The 21,502-nt window shown below is 39.7% G+C and overlaps 1 protein-coding gene across 1 annotated transcript in view; it reads right to left on the bottom strand.

The window, feature by feature from the left end:
* The window catches only part of PGM5 (phosphoglucomutase 5), a 208,160-nt gene that overhangs the window by 170,435 nt on the left and 16,223 nt on the right, over positions 1 to 21,502 (bottom strand). The window contains exons 2-4 of the mRNA XM_021001819.2: positions 10,888 to 11,050; positions 5,687 to 5,833; positions 526 to 651 (exon numbers count right to left, since the gene is read on the bottom strand). Of these exons, the coding sequence (XP_020857478.1) occupies positions 526 to 651; positions 5,687 to 5,833; positions 10,888 to 11,050 (436 nt within the window). The remainder of the gene's footprint in view (positions 1 to 525; positions 652 to 5,686; positions 5,834 to 10,887; positions 11,051 to 21,502) is intronic.

The following is a 21,502-nucleotide window of genomic DNA, read 5'->3' as shown; positions in this document are numbered from 1 at the left end:
CAGACACACAATTCTTCAAATTACCACTGAGAGGGGCTATTGCAGATGAGATTCATGATCTAGGCAGTGGTTGGACTAGGTAGCTTTTGAAATCTCTTACAATTCTAAGAGTATATGATTCTACCTATACAAATCCAAGGTGTCCTCAAAGACTTGGAGCAGTACAAAAGCTTAACACTGCCCTACACATGAGCTTAAGCTGTAAGCTATTAAAGTTTAACAGACTCCAAAGACTTTTGGAACACCCTATTGATGTTCAAAAATAAAAAGAACCAAGGACTACAGTTTCATTATATCCACATGTAATAACTTCAAACTCACTTTTCCGCACTCTATTTTCACCAGAATTATAAGAATGAAACTGGGATACTAAGATCTTCCAGAGCAATCTTCACATTGTAGAATACACACATCATCAGAATGCCAATGAATCTATTTATTCTTCATTATCAGAAGAAAACAGAAAGAGCTGGTTATGAATCTGAGGGCCCATCTTGACTTCTCTTGCCAAGCCAACGAGCTTACCTCCATGCATAGCGTCCACCCGGATCTTAAGTTGATTGGGTCCAGTCAGCAAACTCTTAATGGTGTTAAAGTCAAAGATGGTGCGAAGGAGGTTGAGATAGATGTCCACTGGATCCACTATCTCCACTAAGGGCAGGAAACAAAAGGAAATCATGGTAGTCATCTGTGTGAGTTGCCTCCCCCATTAGATTGTGAGCCCATTGAAAGTAGGCACAACTTTCTGCCTTTCTTAGTTATCACCAGTACTTAGTAGAGTGGCCTGGCACATACCAGGCATTTAACAAATATTTGTCAACTGGACTGGACTTGATTTGACTTGGTGGCTTAAAAATGGACTTTGCCCTCTGGAATCCAGGAGATATTTTCACATATTACACAGGTAAAGCTCAGTCTACAGATATTTACTAGCTGTGTGTTTTGGGCAAGTTACTTAACCTCTGCCTAAGTTTCCTCAACTATAAAATGGGGATAATAATAGCCCCTACCTCCCAGGGTTATTTCGAAGATCAAATGAGATAATATTTTTTAAGCGCCTTGCACAGAACCAGACACATAGTAAATACTATGCAAATGTTAGCTATCATTATTAATGTTGTTATTATTGTTATTATTATTATTTCCAGATGCACTTTACAAACTAGAACATAATCATCATTTTATAGCATAGCCTTTCAGAGTCAAGCACTGAGTAATTATAATAACCAATCTTAATTCCAGAAAATAGATAATAAAATATATGGAGAACTATAGGAGCAGAAGAATGTTACATACACTGTCATATGCCATCACTTTACTGATTAGGTTTTTTTTAATAAATTTATTTATTTTTAGTTTTCAATATTCACTTCTATAAGATTTTGAGTTCCAAATTTTCTCCCCATCTCTCCCCTCCCCCCACCCCAAGATGGCATGTAAGTAGTTACAGACTCAACATATACATTCATATTAAACCTATTTTCACATTAGTCATGTTGCAAAGCTGATTAGTTTTTACTAAACTGTTTTCCTTTGTTATAACATAAATGGAAGGGGGAAGGTTGGTGGAGGAATATTTCCAGAAATGACTATGAGGTTTAAAAAAATGAGAGCATCAATATAAATGATCATAAATAAATAAAATTACCTTCAAAATTATCAATAGGAATAAATTATTCTGAACATAAAATTCTTTTCACCAAGGGGAGAAATCACCCAAGGTTTAAGTCTTTGCTCTGTCCCCTACTGTGTGATCTCAAATCAGTTGCTTCTCTATCTTTTAGACAAGAAAATCTTGAAGGTCTCTTTGATGTCAGATATTTTTAATTTATTTTAATTTAAATTATATCTACATACTATACAAATATCTTTTCATCTAGTAAAATGAATATTCAGTCAGTCAGTCAATAAGCGTGTATTAAGCATTTATATAAGCAAGTCACTGTATTAAATGTTTGAGGTACAAAGACAAAACCGAAAACTCACTCTATCCTCAAGTTGCTTGCAGAATATTATATTGTAGGGTTACATTTACACAGATAGTTTGAGAAGGGATAAAGAACTACTTCTCTTGGGAGGGGGCACCTAGGTAGAATTGAGGAGGGAGTCCATTCTAAGTATGTGCAAAGGAATGAGAATGAGAGATGGAATGTTGAGTTCAAAGAACACCAGGTAGACCAACTGGTATAGAATCAAAGGTTATGTGAGTATGCAAAGGAAATTAATATGAAATAAATCTAGAAATGTAGCCTTGAGTCAGACTCTTAAGGTCTATAAGTGCTAGTCTTTAGGACTTCATATTTTACCCTGGAAGCCATAGAGCCACTGAAGATTTTTGAGTAAGGGAGTGGCATGATCAGATTGGTGCCCACTTAAACTATTCTTCAGGAAAATTAAATTAACATATTGGTCAGTTTTAATTTTTTAAATAAATATAGATATCACCCTAATTATCTTTGGTTACACAGCAGTATGCTGATAAATTTTTAACTGGCTCTCCAGAGGGGAAAAAAATATACACACAACACACTTTTAGGTTTATTCTGCATTATTTTCTCATTCACTTTCTTAAGTCTAGACAATTCACAAAACAATAAATCAAAGTCTCATTTGTAGTGTTTTAAGATTTCCGAGGTATAAACGCTCAGTCCCACTGAAATTTTAACAATCAGCTACCTCTAGCCAATATGAGCAGGATCCAGCATTCCCCTGTCTATGAGGCAGGTGATATGACAAAAAAAAAAAAAAGGCCTGGCACCAGAATGAAAGTAGACAAGAAAGCACACAGGAGTCATTGAAAACTGGGTGTCTCCTTGTTGGGCAGGTGAGCAGCAAAAGCATTTGGTTGGCTTTAATCAGTCAGCTCTACAATGAGGTGCTGACTGTTGAGCTCTTAAAACAGCAGGAAGGTCAGTGCACAAATTGTCCCAAACATGCCTTCCCAAATTCTACTTTGGTGCCAAGGAATCCCTGCCCCCGCTGCCTTTTGGTAACTGCAGCACCTCGGAGCTCAGCTGTCTCTAAAGCAGCAGGGCCAGGACAGCGGGGCTAAACCTAAGATAAGTGGACCTTGCCAGGTTTTTAGGACTGGTTCTTTTTTAATTGAGAAGGAGCAAAAACCACATCCCCTGTTTTAAAACGCCCTCTCTTTCCCAGTGGAGCAGCCTGAGTCTCAAAGTCGACCTTGTTGTAGGGCCTCGGACAACACAGGTGTTCAGTTTGGGATGGATTAGGTTGCACTGGTAAATCTGACTTCATATTGTCCCCAAGTCATTTTGTCTGAGTACTTTGGCTCTCCTCGTAAGTGACAAGCAAGGGCAGAAATTTACGCTCTCTTGCCTCCACCAGGGTTCCCCACTGTGTCTAGGACCATCTCCAGTCATCCTGACCTATGGCTTGCCACTGGACCCCGATGACTCTGGAGGAGAAAGTGAAGCTGACGACTTTGCACAGCCCTATCTTACTTAGATCCAATTCGCTTGCAAGTCGACACATCACCCTTCTGATGTCATTGGTCTTCTTTGGGAAGGAAGGATGAACAACTCTAATTCCACTCAGCCTTGCCTAAGGACATCAATGATTTAATAATGGTGTCTGAGCTACCTTACTTCCAAAATCAGGATGTCGTCTAGTTATGGACAGAGGGTGGGGCCTGTGATCAGGAGGACGTGAGTTCAAATTTAGCCTGTCTGACCTTGGGCAAGTCATTTTACTTTTGTCTGCCTCAGTTTCCTCAACTGTAAAATGAGAATAATAATAGCACCTACCTACCTACCAGGGTTGTTGAAAGGATCAGATGAGATAATATTTGCGAATAGCTTAGATCAGTGCCTGGCACATAGTAAGTGCTTAATAATTAATAATAATTGCTTCTCACCTGAGAAAGTACCAGCTCCTCCATGAGGCCTTTCCTGATTGTACCCACCCACACAAAAATACTTGCTATATGCATACTTGTGTCTCCCTTGATAAACTACAATGTCTATGAACGCAGGGACAACTTTACATTCAACTATGTATCTCCAGTGCCTAACATAATATGTGGCACGCAGTAGGCATTTAATAAATGCTTGATAATTAATTTATAATTTAGAGGGACATAAAGCAATAAAGAAAATTGTTTTCACAAAGGGATTGTCCAACAATTCAGGAAATGGCTTAATGAATTGTAGTGTACAAGAGTAATGGAATATTTACAGGTCATAAATAATGAAAATGAAGAATTCTGGGAAACTTGGTTGGACTTGTATGAGCTAAAGCAGAGAGAAGGGAGAGGAAAATTGATACAATGATCACAGAAATGTAAAGGAACACAACTCTGGAACTCTGGAGAAAATGGCTGTGACTTCAGTGGACCAATTGCACTAAGATTTTTGGGACATCTGGTATAGAAAAGATCTCTGATTCTCCTTTTACGAGTGAAGAAGCACCTCATGACCCATCTTTGCCCCAGGAGGTTGTCTGAGGCACATAGAGATTAAGTGACTCAGCCACAGTTCCACAGCTAGTAAGTAGAAGCGAGATTATTATTAGCTATTTCATTCTAAATTTTATAAAATTAATTCTTAAGGTTAAAGTTTGTTCATTTATTGTTCAGGCCTAAGATTTCTCTAGTGTAGGCAACTCCCAGTAAGAAAATTCTCTCTACCAATGCAGATTAGCAACTGGTTGACAATTTATCAACTCAGATAGTCCCAGGATAAAATACTGCATTTGGCATCCCTGTCCCTACATTAAATATTTCCAGAACTCTTTGAGGGTTGTATAGCACATTCCCATTCAGAGAGAGAGAGGAAAAAGAGAAGGAGAGGGAGAGAGGGAAGGAGGGAAGGAGAAAGGGGGAGAGAGAGAGAGAGAGAGAGAGAGAGAGAGAGAGAGAGAGAGAGAGAGAGAGAGAGAGAGAAAGAGAGAGAGAGAGAGAGGGAGAGAGAGAGAGAGAGGAGGGAGGAGGGAGGTGGGAGAAGGAGGGGGAGGGAAGAAAGGAAGGATGGAGTGAGAAGGAAAGAGGAAGAATGTTTGGACAGATTGTTTATTGAGATTCTCCAAAGTTCCATAAAAGAGAAGTCAATATGGCTTTTCTAAGCAGTGCTCTAAGAAGAATAAAGATAATAGCTATCATTTACATAATGCTTTAAGGTTTACAAAGCACTTTACATATGTTCCTTCATTTGATTTGAAATCTCACATGAGGTATGAGAAGAGATTTTGAAGGAACTTTGAGTGTCCTGTAAACTTCTTTATCAGGCTTCTAGGTGATGCAGCAAGCAGGCAGAGCACTGGACCAAGAGCCAGAAAGACCTGAGTTCAAATGTAGCCTCAGACACTTACTAGCTGTATGATCCTAAGCAAGTCACTTAACCTCTGTCTGTCTCAGTTCCCTCAACTACAAAAGAGGTATAATAATAGCACCTATTTCCCAGGGTTGTTGTGTGGATCAAATGAGATTACATCTATAAAACTCTTCGAAGGGCACCCAGCACAAAGTAGGCACTTAATAAATAATTATTTCCTTCCTCTTAACAACACACAGGTGCCGTACATCAATAGCTGTTCTTCAGAGATTTGGTGCAACATTAACCATCTCTGACTTAGTTTCCCACATAGTAATGATTCCAAAACAGTCCTAGTTCCCACAATCTATAGAGTTGCTATGCCATATCATTTGAATTTCAGATTGCTCTGTTACCTCGGAAGGGTTTGAATTTGTTCTCCAGATCAAATTCTTGTCTTCCTAGTCGAGATAAGTCAATTCGGAGATCCGGACAGATGGCATACTCCTCAATCGTTCTGCTGATCTGGTAGATCTTATCTGAAACTACATCTGGTGCAGGACCTAAAATTAACAAGACCGTGTACACACACACACATACACACACACACACACACACACACACACACACACACAGAGACATACACAGAGTTTAACTTCAGAAGCAATAGCCTCCCTCCCCCAACCAGCAAAGAAAATGATTCATTTGTCCTCCTTCATACTCAACAGAAAATCACTCAAATAGCCTCTGTTTTTCTGATGTCCAAATCCACATTAGCAAGAATATGGTATTTCAGATTAGTAGCCCACATGTTTGGGGAATTTTTGTTTGTGGTATTTTTTTTTAAATATCCATCTCTGTGGAAAATAGTTTTGCACCTATCAAGGAGATCTGGTTATATAATCTACCCCAGTGTTGAAAATTGTCTTTATGTGTAACTGGAAAAAATAAAATACTATTTTTTTTAAAAATAACATGAAAATTTACTTCTAATATACTCTGAACTTGGAGTCTGGTTATTGTGACATCACATGTGATATCTTGGCTTGCTCATGAGTTGGATTTAAGTGAAGCAGAGTTGTACAAGGTCATCAGCATCACTCTCTCTTCCTGAGTCATTAAAGTCTAGTGGCAAAACAAAAGTCAAGATGACTGGCTCTGGCCTGGGATGCCATGGATGACCTCAGCATCTTTGATGTCTGACCATGCTCTAAGGGCTCCACATCACCTGCTTCAGCCACCTTCATGGCCATTGAAACAAATTGTTCTCAACCGTCCATTCCACAGGGAAACGTCTTCACATGCGTGGGATGGACATTCTCCTAACTCACTGACAGGTTTGAGGCCTGTTGGTTACACTCAACCTAAATTTAGCCCATCTGCCAAGATGGCTGTACCAGAGTGTGGCTCGATGCATGCTATAGCTTCTTGGAGCCACAGGTGAAAGCTGGGTGACAGGTGGATACCCAAGGCAGGTGAATGGTCCTTAAAAGGGCTCAGCAAGCCCTCACTAGCAGTAGAGGTGCTAATCCTCTCTAAACACCCCATACACTCCTGGAAACAGGTTTCAAATCCTGTTTCTGATGCTTATTGACTTCCTCATCATAGGCAAGTCTCAACCTCTCCGAGCCTTAATCCATTCATCTGTAAAAGGGGAAAATAATGCCTGTAGTATCTACCTTTCAGAGTTGTGCAGCTCCAAGAAGATAATGTATGACAGATGCTTTGCAAACTTGAAGGTGCTATATAAATGTCAATTGTTATTTTAAAACATGCCTATTTTTATTGAAGGGATATCAAGCCTATAACTAGTTGTTTTCTAAGTGTAAAGCCTTACCTTATATCCTGAAGAAAATATAGAGCAGAGACCATATTTTATACTTCTAAAAATTCCCGGCCAGCACCTAGCACAGCACTGAGCACTTAATATTTGATGAACCAAAGAAGCCAATCTCAATACATTATGTGGAGAATGTTACAAGATCAAGATCTCATTTCACAAAAAGGGAAACTGAGGCCCAGTGAGAGGGCAAGTGACTTGCCCAAGGTGACACAGGTAGTAAAAGGAAGAATCTACTCAGACCCTGTGAATGCAAGTCAAGTACTCTTTATGATGCACCATGATGCTGCTGGTTTGCTGACCAAGACACTATTTGAGCTGGTTACTAACACAGGAAGACTGGGGAAGCCAGAGAACAAATCCCAATCCCTCTTCCTTACTCAGTTCCTTTTTTTTCTTTGTAAAATTGGAAAAGTGTGTTGGGGTTTCTTTGTTTATGTGTTTGTTTTTGTGGTTGCTGGATAAGAGAATGTATTAATCTCTCCTTGGCCCCTACCCAATATACTGTGTTCTTTGCGATGATCCATGCTTTTAAAAAATATTTTTGGCTGAATATTAATGCCAAAGTCACGACCGATTTCTCATACCCAGAGTAGGATTAGCAGAATGGTGCAAGCTGTACATATTTGCACGATGTTATGAGTAATGTTTGCAGACTAGACAGACTTGTGAGGCTCCAGGACTCACGTTCTATGAGTCTTTTATTGTTCCGTGGAGACCCTTCTGACATTATGGACTTCTCACTGTAGGTGTTACTTCCACTCACCCAGATAACAACCCCTTTGTAACTTATGAGATTCCAGGGTCAAAAAAAATTTCATAACCATGTAACCAACCTGGCAATGGATCTCTCTGAATTTCCCTAGTCTAGTTCTCACACAACAACATTTTGTCTGCTACCCAGCCCTTATTCAGTCTTTCCAGCTTGGTAAAACCAGCCAGCCTTTGTATTCTTTTGGCAAAATCTTTAATTACTTAGGGTTATTTCCTTCCACACTACAATGAGGCATTAGGGTAGTTGAGGAATGTTCTAGCTAACAGTCACTAACCTTGACCTTCTGCTACCCTCATCACCTGTTTTCAGTGCTCCCATATCCAAATAAGCTTTCCTAGGGAAAGTCACAAAAGGCTTCAGGTTGGGTACACTACAAATTCAAACTATTTAACCCACTAAGACCTCAGTGCTCCTAATTCATTCATTCAAACATTAAGTACCTACTGTGTGAAAAATATTGTACTAAGTCCTTGAGCTTTAAAGATTTTTTTTAAAAAGGTAGCATCCCTACCCTCAAGTAGGTGGTATTTGTTGTGTCTGACTCTCCATGACCCTATTTGGGGTTTTCTTGGTAAAGATATTGGAGTGGTTTGCCATTTCCTTCTCCAGACCATTTTATAGATGAGGAACTGAGCCAAACAGGGTTAAGTGACTCACCCAGGGTCATATAGCTAGTAAGTATCTGAGGCCAGATTTGAATTCACAAAGATGAGTGCTCTTGATTTCAGGCCTGACACTCCACTGCACCACCTAGCAGCCCTATTGCTCACTCTCAGAGCTAACCTTGCTTCTTAATTTACTGAGAACATTAAAGTTATCTGACAAACTCCTACAATTTCTCTCCTATCCACTTCAAAATGTCCCTACATTTTCATCTAACTCCTCTTCCCCTTTCCAAGATTAAGCCTGCTCCAACCTCTGCTTTCACCCCATTCCTCTGCCTCCAATGAGGTCTTGCTTCATCAATTGTGCTCTCTTTCCTAGATCTTCAACCCAAGGGCTTTTAACCTAAGATCCTTGAAGTTTTTTTTTTCAAATGTATTTTTAAACTTTGTTTCAATATGATTTATTGCCTTCACAATCCTATGTATGTATGTATATATATACATATATTTATGCATTTAAAAACATTATTCTGAGAAGAGCTCCATAGACTTTGCCATACTGCCAAAGGGGTTCGTGACACAAATTTTTTTTAAAAATTAAGTACTTACTTTAACTACTCTTTCACTAGTTCCTACTTTCTAACTATAAGCAGATATAGTCAGGTTTCCTCTTTTCATATTGGAGGGAAAAAATACCTTCTCCAACACTGATGCCTCCTCAAACTATTATCCAATCTTGCCTTCCTTTTATTGCCAAACTCCAAGAAGGATCTATGCTTATTGTCCCCACTTCCTTACAATGCATTCATAACTGAATTCTTTGTAATCTGGCCTCTGTCCCCACTCATTGTTTGAAACTACTTTCAACTTATCCTAAATTATAAATCTCAGTCTTCCTCCTCATTTTTTTCTGATGTATTTGACATTGCATTGATCCTCCAAAACTCCCTTTGATACTTATTCATCCTTAGGTTCTTCTGGCCCTGCACTGTCCTAATTCTCCTACCATTGTGGCTATTGTTCTGTCTCAACTGATTCCTCTTCTCTTGTTCCTTAATTATTGGCTATCCCCAGGTTCTGTTCTTGGCCTAAGTCACCTTCCTCTCCATACTCTCTTTCCCATGATGATTTCATTCACTCCTATGTCTTGTTATCACTTTTATGTGGATGAATTCCAAATCTCTACCTCTACCTGAATCTCACTCAAATGCTCCAGGTTCAGCACTTTCAAGGGCCTTTTGAACAGCTCTACCTAGATGTCCCATATATTCCTCAAACTCAACCTTTCCAACACTGAATTAATCATCTTCCTTTTCCAAAAGACTTCTCCTATGGCCCTCATTTCTGTTAAGAACACCATCCTCCTCCTAGTCACCCAGGCTCAAAATCTCAGTCGTCATTGATCCCTCCCACAACTTCTAAGTATACTTCTGACATCCTGTCCATTCTTCTTTTCTGAAGTATCTCAAAAATGTCCTTTCTTTTTCATTGTCTTTATCATCACCCTAGTTCAGGTCACTTTTAAGGTTTTCAGACTGTTTTCAATGATCTAATACATACATATATGATCATATATACATATATATGTATATAGGAGGGAAGAAGAAGTGATCATGAATAAGGCATAGAATCTGTTTAGTCTCTGGTTTCCTTATTTGTAAAATGAAAGGTTCAAACTATATAAAGAGTTCTTAACCCGGGGTCCACGGATTTTTTCAAATGTTTTGATAATTGTATTTCAATAATTTCCTTTGTAATCCTTTATACATTTAATAACATTATTCTGGAGAGTCCATAGGCTTCACCAGATCGCCAAAGGGGTCTATGACACAAAAAAGGTAAAGGATTCCTATACTAGGTGATCTCCAGAATCCCAGCTCTAAAACCATGTGAACCTATAATTCTATTAAGAATCTCTTCCATTGTTTTTTTGTCTGTGTTTTCTTTCACAATACTACTAATATAGAAATACGTTTTACATGACTGTACATGTATAATCTACATCAAATTGTTTGCCTTCTCAATGAAGAGTAGAGGGAAAAGAGGGAGAAAGAAAACTGGAAGCTCAAATTTTTTTAAAAAATGAATGTTAGAAGTTGTTTATGTGTAATTGAAAAAATAAAGTATTTTTTAAAATGTTCAAATAATAATTTTTTAAAAGTTAAAAGAAATTTAAAAGAATCTTCCCCATTATAATGTGAACTTTTTGAGGGCAAGGATCATGTTTTAACCTTTCTTTATATCCCCAGCATTTAATGTAGTACTTGGCATATCTTAGGTACTTAAAAATGTTTGTTGATCAACTATTAAGGGGGAAAGAGGTAAGTGGGTATTATGTCAACCTATTTCATAGTATTTCAGATATATAAATGTTCCATTTATTTTAAGTCTACCTACCTCCATTAGAAACATTAAACTTGACTCCAAACTCTCCCCCTGGTCCTCCAGGGCAATGACTGGCAGTAAGAATGATTCCACCGGCTGCTTTGATCTTCCTGATAATACACGAAACAGCAGGCGTGGACAAGATGCCATTCTGGCCAATGATCAGCCGACCGATCTAAACCAACCAAAGAAAAACCAACCAAGGTGAATGAGTCTGAAAGTAATTAAACCATAAAGATTCACATTCAGTAATAGCCAGAAACCTTTAGGCATAGGACTGTTTGGGTGAAGTCCTACTGGTGCTAAGTCAGGAACCCAAAAAGTCAGAAGAAAGAGCACCAGATTTGGCATCAGAGGATGTGGGGACAAATCCCACCTTTGATGCTTGGTATCAGTTGAACTTGAACTAGATAGATACTTAACCTCCCTAAGGCCCCTTTCTTCTTCTGTAAAATGGGAGATTTAGTGCATGAAAGAGTATTCTAAATGGAAAACAATAAGAGAAATACAATCCAAATGATTGACATTTCAATTCAAAATCGATGAAGATTGGGAATAGTCATTGTTAGACTACATAAAGAGAGGCATCCTAATACACTATTGGTGGAGCTGTAGATTGCTCCATCCATTCTGGAAAGCAATTTAGAATCATACCAAGAAAGTGACTAAAGTGTCCATATTTTTTTCTTTGCCTCGGAGATGCTGTTACTAAGTATTTATCATACTTTCCCCACTGAGGCCAAAGATAGAAAGAAAGGTCCCATATATACCAAAATATGCATGTTACCACTTTTTATGGTAGCAAAGAACTAGAGGGGGAAAGGTAGATTTCTATCCATTGGTGAATGGCTACACAAATTGTGGTACATGTATGTAATGGAATGTACTATACATAAGAAGCAAAGAAGATGAAGAATTCAGAGAAGCTTGGGAAGAACTGTATGAGCTAATGAAGAGTGAAGTTAACAGAACCAGGAAAACAATGTGCATGAACAATTAATACAACAATGGAGATGAAAAGGAAAAACTAAACCCTGAACACTATATAATTATAGCAAGCCTCGCCCTGGAGAAGAACTTAGAATATACATCTCCCTACAGCGGTAACAGACTAGGAATGGGGAATGTTACCTATATTGTCACATTCAGCTAATGAATTGTTTGACTTTACTGAGCTACTTTTTTCCCTCTTTTTTCTTTGGTTATAAGAGATGGATCACTGGGTAGGGAAGAAAGAGAAATATATTAGAAAATGAAGGCAATTCTAAAACAAAAGACATCAATAAAAATGTTAATGAAGTGTTTAGAACAGATGGACTCTGAGGTCCTTCCAACTAGATTCTTTGGTCTAGGACCTCAGCCATCTTCTTGTCTCCCACCCCATCACTTTGCCCTCTGGACCCATAGACTTAAGCCATACAGCTCTGGAACACCATTGCTGGGGTCCACGCCATCCTAAATGTTAAATCCCTCACATGGCCCACTGTATCTATCCAGCCCCATCCATGCTTCACTTAAATCAGCACACTCTAGAAACTATCTTCTTTTTCCCATCCTCTCCCTTTAAAACTTTCCAGTTTTAAAACCATAATCAGGGGGCAGCTAGGTGGAGCAGTGGATAGAGCACCAGCCCTGGATTCAGGAGGACCTGAGTTCAAATCCAGCCTCAGACACATAACACTTACTAGCTGTGTGACTCTGGGCAAGTCACTTTGCCTAGCCAAAAAAAAAAACCATAATCATATAAATTTGGTTGTAAGATACAGTACCTTATGGTAGGTTGTATCTATAAGAATTCTCTAAAAGTACATACATACATCATGAGTGACATAGATAGAAATGACCTTACCTGCTTCTATGGAGAGGAAGAGAGCCAAGGAAGTGGGGGAGGGGCTGGAGGAAGGAGGCAGGTCCCAGATTCTGGGCACTATTTTCTCTTGTCTCAGAGGGATATCGAGCTAGAATTATATTTATCTGCCCCCTCAAACATCTATGATCCAGGGGTACAAGTCTAAGTTTAGAAGGAAAATCTGGTCTATCTTAAGGGGAAAAGTGGCCCTTAGCTTATTCTTGACATTTTGACTCCTTGCCACCAAATTTTAATTACACAAAAGACCATTACAAATAGCTACCATTGAGTAAACCCATTATCCAAGTAAAACAGCAAACATAAATTGGAGGAGTTACATAGATTCTAGGATATACTAGAAAATGCGCAAGAGTGAACAAATGAGCTCTTTAGCTGGGAGGGAGGTGAAATCTCAGATCAAATCAGAAGAGAAAAAGTACTCTCATCCAGGGGAGGTCCATTCTAACAGTCTCTAGAATTTTAAGCCAATCCAGAGACATGATGGGTCTTGCTTCCCCTAAGTGTTTGTTCTTTTCGATGTTTGCCTCCTTAGAGTGTCCTCTAGCCACCTAGCTTTCTGGAACAAAGTCAGTAAATCCCTTACACAAATATGCTTCATTTTGCTTAGTCTTCTTTCCACCAATAAATAATCATGTCTCTCTCTGTATACATGGCAGCTCCCCAGGCTTAGTTGGAAGCCGTTTTTACACTTCCATTGTTCCTGGAAAAGGTAGGTCAATCTATACCCCTAGGGCTCTACTCATCCATCAGTTTTCCAAACTAAAACACTCTTCTCTGACTACCATTCCCCAACATGTGTTATCTACCCCTATTTGTATATAAATAAGCTCCTTGAGGGCAAAGAATTATTTTGATTTTTTATATTGGTTTGGTATCCCTAGCACCTAGCACAGTGCTTAGCCCACAGAGAGCATTTAATTTTTTTTCTGTTCATTCATCCTTTGGTTCTAATCTACTGTCCTCTATATCCTACATAGATTCAGTTCAGCCTCATTTATTTTCAGTGATTGAATATCTCTGCTTTCAATGGTTAAATACCTAGAACCTTATTTGAGCACGCAATTACATAAACTAAAAATAAAACAATCAGCCAATAAGCATTTACTAGGCACCTCAAGGTCCAGGCATTATGCTAGGTGCTAGAGATACAAAGACAAAAGTAGAACAGTCCCTGCCCTCAAAGAGCTTATTTTCTATAATGGGGGGGGGGGAACAACATACATATATATAGGTATATGCAAAACACAAAGTAGCAGATTCAAAGTTACCATGAGGAAAGACATTAGCCGCTGAAGAGACAAGAAGTCTGATGTAGACCTTAAGAGTTGAACTAAGTCTTGAAGGAAACCAGAGATTCAAAGAAGCAAAAGTCATGAAGACATATAATCATAAGGGATGGTCAATGCAAAGGTAAAGAGATAGGAGATAGTGTTCTGTGTGAAGAATAGCAGGAAGGCCAGTATGGGTAGGCCACAAGGTAGGTAAAGGAGAGCAATATGTAATAAAGCTTGAGAGGACCTAAGTTCAAATCTGGCCTCAGACATTTACTGTGTGACCCTGGGCAAATTATTTAACCCTGATTACGAAAGAAAGAAAGAAAGAAAGAAAGAAAGAAAGAAAGAAAGAAAGAAAGAAAGAAAGAAAGAAAGAAAGAAAGAAAGAAAGAAAGAAAGAAAGAAAGAAAGAAAGGAGGGAGGGAGGGAGGGAGGGAGGGAGGGAGGGAAGGAGGGAAGAAGGGAAGGAAAGGAAGGAGGGAAGGAGGGAAGGAAGGAGGGAAGGAAGGAGGGAAGGAAGGAGGGAAGGAAGGAGGGAAGGAAGGAGGGAAGGAAGGAGGGAAGGAAGGAAGGAAGGAAGGAGGAAGGAAGGAAGGAAGGAAGGAAGGAAGAAAGGAAGAAAAAGAAAGAAAGACAGAAAGACAGAAAGACAGAAAGACAGAAAGACAGAAAGAAAGACAGACAGACAGACAGACAGACAGACAGACAGACAGAAAGAAAGAAAGAAAGAAAGAAAGAAAGAAAGAAAGAAAGAAAGAAAGAAAGAAAGAAAGATAGGAAGGAAGGTAGGTCAGCTTCACCCAGCCATCATTACCATGTGACATTGCTGCACCCCTTGAATTAGAGCTGTAGGTATCATACCCTGGAAGGGTTATAACACTCAACTTTAGAACCCCTACTGGAGGCCTACTGTCTTGACAAATGAGTGTGTGAACATAAACTGGCACAGCCCACTATATCCAGCAGGCCCAATCCTTCTGACCATGTTTCACTCGGGCCATCTTCCTGCTATACCATTCCATATGCTATGCCCCAGACCCCTTTCTACCTTTTGCTCTGGGAGTACAAATCAAATCATACTACCATGCCTCCTAAGAGGGCATGTCAATCACTTGCCCTGTAACTCCATTCACCATCCCTGTGACTTCCCAGATCAAAACACTTTGCCCTAGTCACCATTCCCCACTATATGTTGTCTCCCTCATTAGGATATAAGCTCCTGGAGGGAGTTTGCCTCAATGTTTTATTTACATCTCCAGGCTTAGCAGAGTACCTGACATACAGCAAGCATTAAAATGCCTTTTCATTCATTGATAAGGTCAGATTGTAAAGAGCTTTAAATGCCCAACAAAAGAGTTTATATTTGCTCCAGAGGCAATAGAGAGCCCCTGGAGTCTATTGAGTAGTGGAGAGTGTCATGGTCAGACCTGCACTTTAGGAAAATCACTTTGGTGGTTAGATGGAGGATAGACTGGGGTGGATAGACATTTGAGACACAGAGACCAATTAGGAGACAATGAAATAGCCCAGGCAAGGCCCTGAACCAGGGTAGTGGCTGTGTGAGTAAAGAGTAGAGGCTGAGAATTAGAAGCCACGAGATTTGGCAACTGCCATCATACCCCTAGACACTCCTCCTCCTTTCACTGCCTTCTCTCTCCCTCACCAATGACTAGATTTCTAATATAGCACCCATCACTTGAGCCAAAGGCTTTTAATACATATTTAAATGATCCCTGGAAGAATAACTACTCCACAATCAGGAATTCTGGACTGGGTTTCTGCTGCTGAATATCAGAGGCAATCAGTGACATGTGGTGATATTGTCCAGTCATCCTAAACAATGGTCCCAAGAGCACCATGGGTGTGGCAAGCATATTTCCATAACTGCAAAACAGAAATCTGGCAAAGATAAGAAAACAACCCTGTATCATAGCTCATGACTTGACATGTTTTGCTTTAAAGCAGAGATCAGCAGTCCCCGGTCCCTTGGCCAGACCTAACCGGATGAGCTATGGCATCCCAGTGGCCTTTTGCCCCACCCCCACCCCAGAACTATTAAGTCTACACTGAGGCAGAAAATGGGCTTAGCTGAATGATGTAAGACCAGGAGAAGGTCCTGCACTGAGATGCCGGCAGCAGGCTACTCTGCCCAGCTTGCATTACACAGGAGGCTGGCCCTTTGAAGAAAAAGAATGGTTAACCCCTGTTTTTCATAGAGCTATAACAGCTTGCTGGCCCAGTTCCAAAGCATGCTGTGCCCATTTCAGAACTTCTACTGAGAGGATTGTATAGGGAAGATAGGTGGCTCAGTGGATAGAATGTTGGGTCTGGACTCAGGAGGCCTTCAGATACTTCACTAGCTATGTGACCCAGGGTAAGTCACTTAACCCTGTTTACCTCAATTTTCTCATCTGTAAAATGAATTAGAGAAGGAAAATGCCAGTATCTTTTGTGAGAAAACCTCAAATGGGGTCACAAAGTGTTGGACACAACTGAAAGACACAACTCAACAGCAACAAAGCTGAGAGGATTGTACCTGTGCCTCCGTTTTCACAGAGACACTATAGAATTAGTCAAAGTCTTCCCATCTCTGTGCCCCTACATTGGCCCTCCCCCAGGCCTGGAATGCTCTCCCTCCTTAACCCAGCCTCACAGAGTACCTCGCTTCCCGTAAGACGCAGTCAGGCGCCATCTTCTACATGAAGTCTTTCCTCATATCCCCAACTTCTAGTGCCCTTCTTCCCAAACTATCTTGTATGTATATTTGTATTCATTATATATATATATATATGTATACACACATATGTATATATATACATATATTTTTTTTATTCTGCATATGCTTATGTATGTACTTATCTGTCCCATTAGAATAAAATTGCTTGAGAGTAGAGATGATTTAGTTCTTACAGTTGTATCTCCAGCGCCTAGCACAGTGCCTGATGCATAATGTTGTTGTCATTCAGTCACGTCCAACAACTCTACATGACTCCATAGACCATAACATGTCAATGATGTCCATGGAGTTTTCTTGGCAAAGATCCCACAGTGGTTTGTCATTTCCTTCTCTAGTGGATTAAGGCCCACAGGGGTTAAGTGACTTGCCCAGGGTCACACAGTTAGTACCTGAGGCCAGATTTGAATGCTGGTCTTCCTGACTCCAGGCCCAGCAATCTTTCTACTGAACCACATAGCTTCCCTTCCTGGTGCATAATAGGTGCTTAATAAATCCTTGTTGGTTAACTGAAGAAAACATTAGAAGGTATATTATAACCATTAATTAAAAACAATTAAAATTGAGTCCTTAAGGAAGAAATATTTAGTTCATTTGTGAATACATATTCTTTTCCCAATCAAATGGAGGAAAAAGGGAGAACTACACACATAAAGCAAGATGTGTTGGAGGGAGCACTGGATTAGCAATTAGGAGGCCTGTACTCCCTGGTCTCTCCTATGGTGTTTACCAACTATGTGACCTTGAGTTAGTCATAACATCACTGAGTCTGATTTTCCTTGTCTGCAAAAAGAGGAGATTAAACTAGATTGTCTCCAAAGTACCCTTCACTTTTTATATCTGATGATTTTGGAGTTAGTATCAACATGCCCCTGCAGTATCAATGTGTCCTGAAGAAATTCATAAACCACATACTAGAGAATCAGGATTGAGGAGTAAGCTAGGTGATGCCCCTTCCCACTCCCTCCATCACAGTTGTGGCTAGTAATATCCTATGGAGATATACATAACCCCACCCAGGTGCTTTAGTGAGATTCTATGAGATTTGAGAGATAATGAGAGAGAAACTAAGGTGCTTTGCGAGTTCCTGAAAAAGAGGCCACAGAACAATGGAAAGATTATTGAATCTGGAATGCTTACTAGCTGTGTGACCTTAGATAACTTAATCTCCTGGTGCCTCAGTGTCTCCAACTGTAAAATGGAAGGAGGAGTGAAGACCTCTGAGGTCCTTTCCAGATCTAGATCTATAATGTCATGCTCTTATGATCCAGGTATCCAACAATCAAAAGGACTTGTCTAGCATTGATTTGGTCTTTACATAACTGTTTTGTTTGTTTGTTTGTTTGTTTTTAATTTTGTGAGCTACATGCTTGCATGAGGAGTTGGTATCAGTATACAAGATGGCATTAAGTAGTCTGGATGCGGGCTACAGGCCAGTAGGAAGAAATTCCCCAAAATGAATCAGACCCTTTAGGTTCTGTTACAAGCATTCCAGGTCTACTCTATGAGTGGGCTAAGATCAATTGTGCCCTCTCTTTCTTTCTTCCTTCCTTTCTTCCTTTCTTTCTTTCTTTCTTTCTTTCCTTCCTTCCTTCCTTCTTTCTTTCCTTCCTTCCTTCCTTCTTTCTTTCTTTCTTTCTTTCTTTCTTTCTTTCTTTCTTCTTTCTTTCTTTCTTCTTTCTTTCTTTCTTTCTTTCTTTCTTTCTTTCTTTCTTTCTTTCTTTCTTTTTCTTTTTCTTCCTTTCTTTCTTTCCTTCCTTTTTTAAGATTACTTTCTCACTAAACAGAGAAATGAGAATTACGAGCTTTGAGTGCTCCACATTTACTCCTTGCTGACTTATACCTCCTAGAAAAGACATTTCTGTTTCCCTTTGTGTTCTCCTCCTCCTAGAATTGTTTCATATTTATCTATCTTTTTATGTGTTGCATGTCCCAAAAGAATGCAAGCTTCTTGAAAGTAGGGGACTGTTTTTTTTTGTTTTGGTCTGTTTTTGCACTCCTCCCCTCTTGTGCCTAGCACAATGTCAAGCATATTTTAGGTGTTTACTAGATGTTTGCTGAATTGTTGAAGAAGTACCCACGATCACAAATATGTCAACAAGTTTAGAATGATAAAAGAGGTCACCTTGCCCCCTACCCCATGACGTAGGCAGTCTGTACTTAACACATTCTAGAAAAATGAGATTCTATTGAATTTCTTAAATATCTCCCCAGAAAGATCTCTCTGTCTCTGTCTGTCTTTCTCTGTCTTTCTCTGTTTCTGTCTCTCTCTGTCTCCATCTCTCTCTCTGGGTCTGTGTCTACCTGTCTGTCTGTCTATCTGTCTCTCTCTCTCTCTTTCAAATCTGGCCTCAGAAACTTAGTAGCCGTGTGAATCTGGTCAAATCATTTAACTTTTTTCTGTCACAGTTTCCCCATTTGTAAAATTGGGATAATAATAGCATCTACTTCACAGGGTTGCCATGAGAATCAAATGATATATTTGTAAAGCACTTTGCAAAACCTTAAGGCACTATGCGAGCTATCATCATCATCACCACCATCAGCATCATTGGCATCATCATTACTATGATTAATAAATTCTCCATTAGGAAGATCTGCTTTAGGGCTTGATAGAAATATAAACACACAATCCCAGTATTTAAAAAACAATGTCTGTCTTAGACAGTGTTTATTCTCTCTGTGCTGTGGGTGGTATCAGTTTCCACTATTAATTTTTTTAAGTTCCCTATCTCTGTGTCTCTCTCATTCTCTCTGTCTCTGTCTCTATCTCTGTGTCTCTGTGTGCGCGTGCAGTTCCCTCTCTGTCTCTGTCTGTCTCTCTACCTCCCTCTGCCTCTGTGTGTCTGTGTCTTTCTGTCTCTTTCTCTCTTATTGTCTCTGGACTCTCTCTGCCTCTGCCTCTCTGTCTCTCAGTCTATGTTTCATTGTCTCTGCCTCTCTGTTTCTCTCTGTGCCTCTCTTATTATTTCTGTATCTCTGTCTTTCTGTGTTTCCCTCTGTCTCTCTATCTCTCTATCTCTATCTCCTTCTCTCTGTCTCTTTCCCTCAAAAAGAGATCACCCGCCTAGATCACCCACCAAACTCTTCCTAAGCTGTTTAGAAAGCAGTTCTCAACCTGCCAAATGTGCTTGCTTCTACACACACACACATACACACACACACGCACACACGCGCGCACACACAGACACACACACACACACACACACACACACACACACTACTGCCTTTAACTTATGCCACAGATACCAGGGAAATACCTCTGGGAATCAAAGATTTACAACTCAGCAAGATTTGCAACAATTCACTGTTATTTATGATGGCAGAGTGGTGCCTTGTGTATTATATTCCCCATCAGCATCTGTCACTTTGCCTTCAAGAGTTCCTATCAGAAAAAGACCATGAGTACTACCCAAACATTCAGCAAGGCTGCAGCAGCAGTTACCCTAACAAAGGTCCTGCCAGAATCCTCATAAGCACAGGGAGCTCAGGCAGCTGTACATTTTTAGACATTTCAGCAGCTTAGCATGGAGTCACTCAGCTTCTTCCAGGGCCCATTCCTCTCAGTAATCTCTCACATGTTTCAGTCAATTAGTCTTGCAAATCCTCATGAAACAAGAAATTAAGACCTAAACATGGGGTGGGGGGGGCAGCGGAGGTAGGGGAAGGGGTTCCTGCATTAGCTGCAGCTGGACATGGAGATGATTTGAGGTGGAAAATCATGGCTGTGACTATGAGAATTGATAACTATACATCAGATTTTAAAACCATAAAGGAAATGGTGAAATCCAGGCCTTAGTAAGGTGACATGATGTGCAGACATTCCTCAGGAGGAGCCTCTGAAACAAGTTAAAACCTCATTTAAGAACAAAGTAAATGCCTACCGATTGGGGGATGGCTAAACAAATTGTATACATGAAGGTGATGCGAAAACAAAATAGAGCAGACCATGAGACAACTTGTATGAAAGGATATAAAGCCAAGCAAACAGAATCTATAAAATGAGAGAGTTTCATCCAATGGCCTCTAAGGTCCCTTCCAGCATGAAGTCTCTGATCCTATGATTCCATGATGTAGGAAAACAATATATTCAATGATTTCAACAATGAAACAAAACCAACCAAAACACTGAAGCCAAATGCTACAAAGTTATAATGACCCAGCCTGGCCCTAGAGAAGAGACATGAAAAAGTACCTTTTTTTCCTGTTTCTTTGCAGAGGTGGGGGACTTTGGGTGTGGAGCACTACATAAACTGTCAGATTGGTCCAATATGCTATTTGTTCTGCTGATTTTTTTCCCTTTTTTAAAAAATTCATTGTTATAAGTGATTGCTCTCTGGAAGGGGGAGAGGATACACTGGGAAGTGTAGGGGTTATAAAAACAAAAGATATCAATAAAAATTTATTTTAAAATAAAATGAGGAGTAGCTTGTATTATCCCCTCAAAAAAACTACACTGGGTATGCTTGGGGGAAGGGAAGAAGGGAGATGACCTTGACAATGCAGCAGTGGCCACCCACAGTTTGACCTTGACAGTAGCCTTGGGGAGTACCCAAAGCTAAGAGGAAGCCTTATGAAAACAACTATGATTTCCAAATCACTGATGGACTCAGAATAGTAAAACTACCTAGATAAAAAGTCCTATATCCTTCCTCTTCTATTTTACTCAGAGAAAAATGCTTTGAAAGCAGCCTTTTTTTTTTGCTTTACTAAATATTTTATTTTTCCCATTTACATGTAAAAATAAAT

The sequence above is a fragment of the Phascolarctos cinereus genome, unplaced genomic scaffold (assembly GCF_003287225.1).
Source record: "Phascolarctos cinereus isolate Bilbo 61053 unplaced genomic scaffold, phaCin_HiC Scaffold_4;HRSCAF=312, whole genome shotgun sequence".
Taxonomy (NCBI): domain Eukaryota; kingdom Metazoa; phylum Chordata; class Mammalia; order Diprotodontia; family Phascolarctidae; genus Phascolarctos; species Phascolarctos cinereus.
The sequence above is the reverse complement of the archived record's forward strand: the minus strand, read 5'-3'. Positions and strand labels throughout refer to the sequence as shown.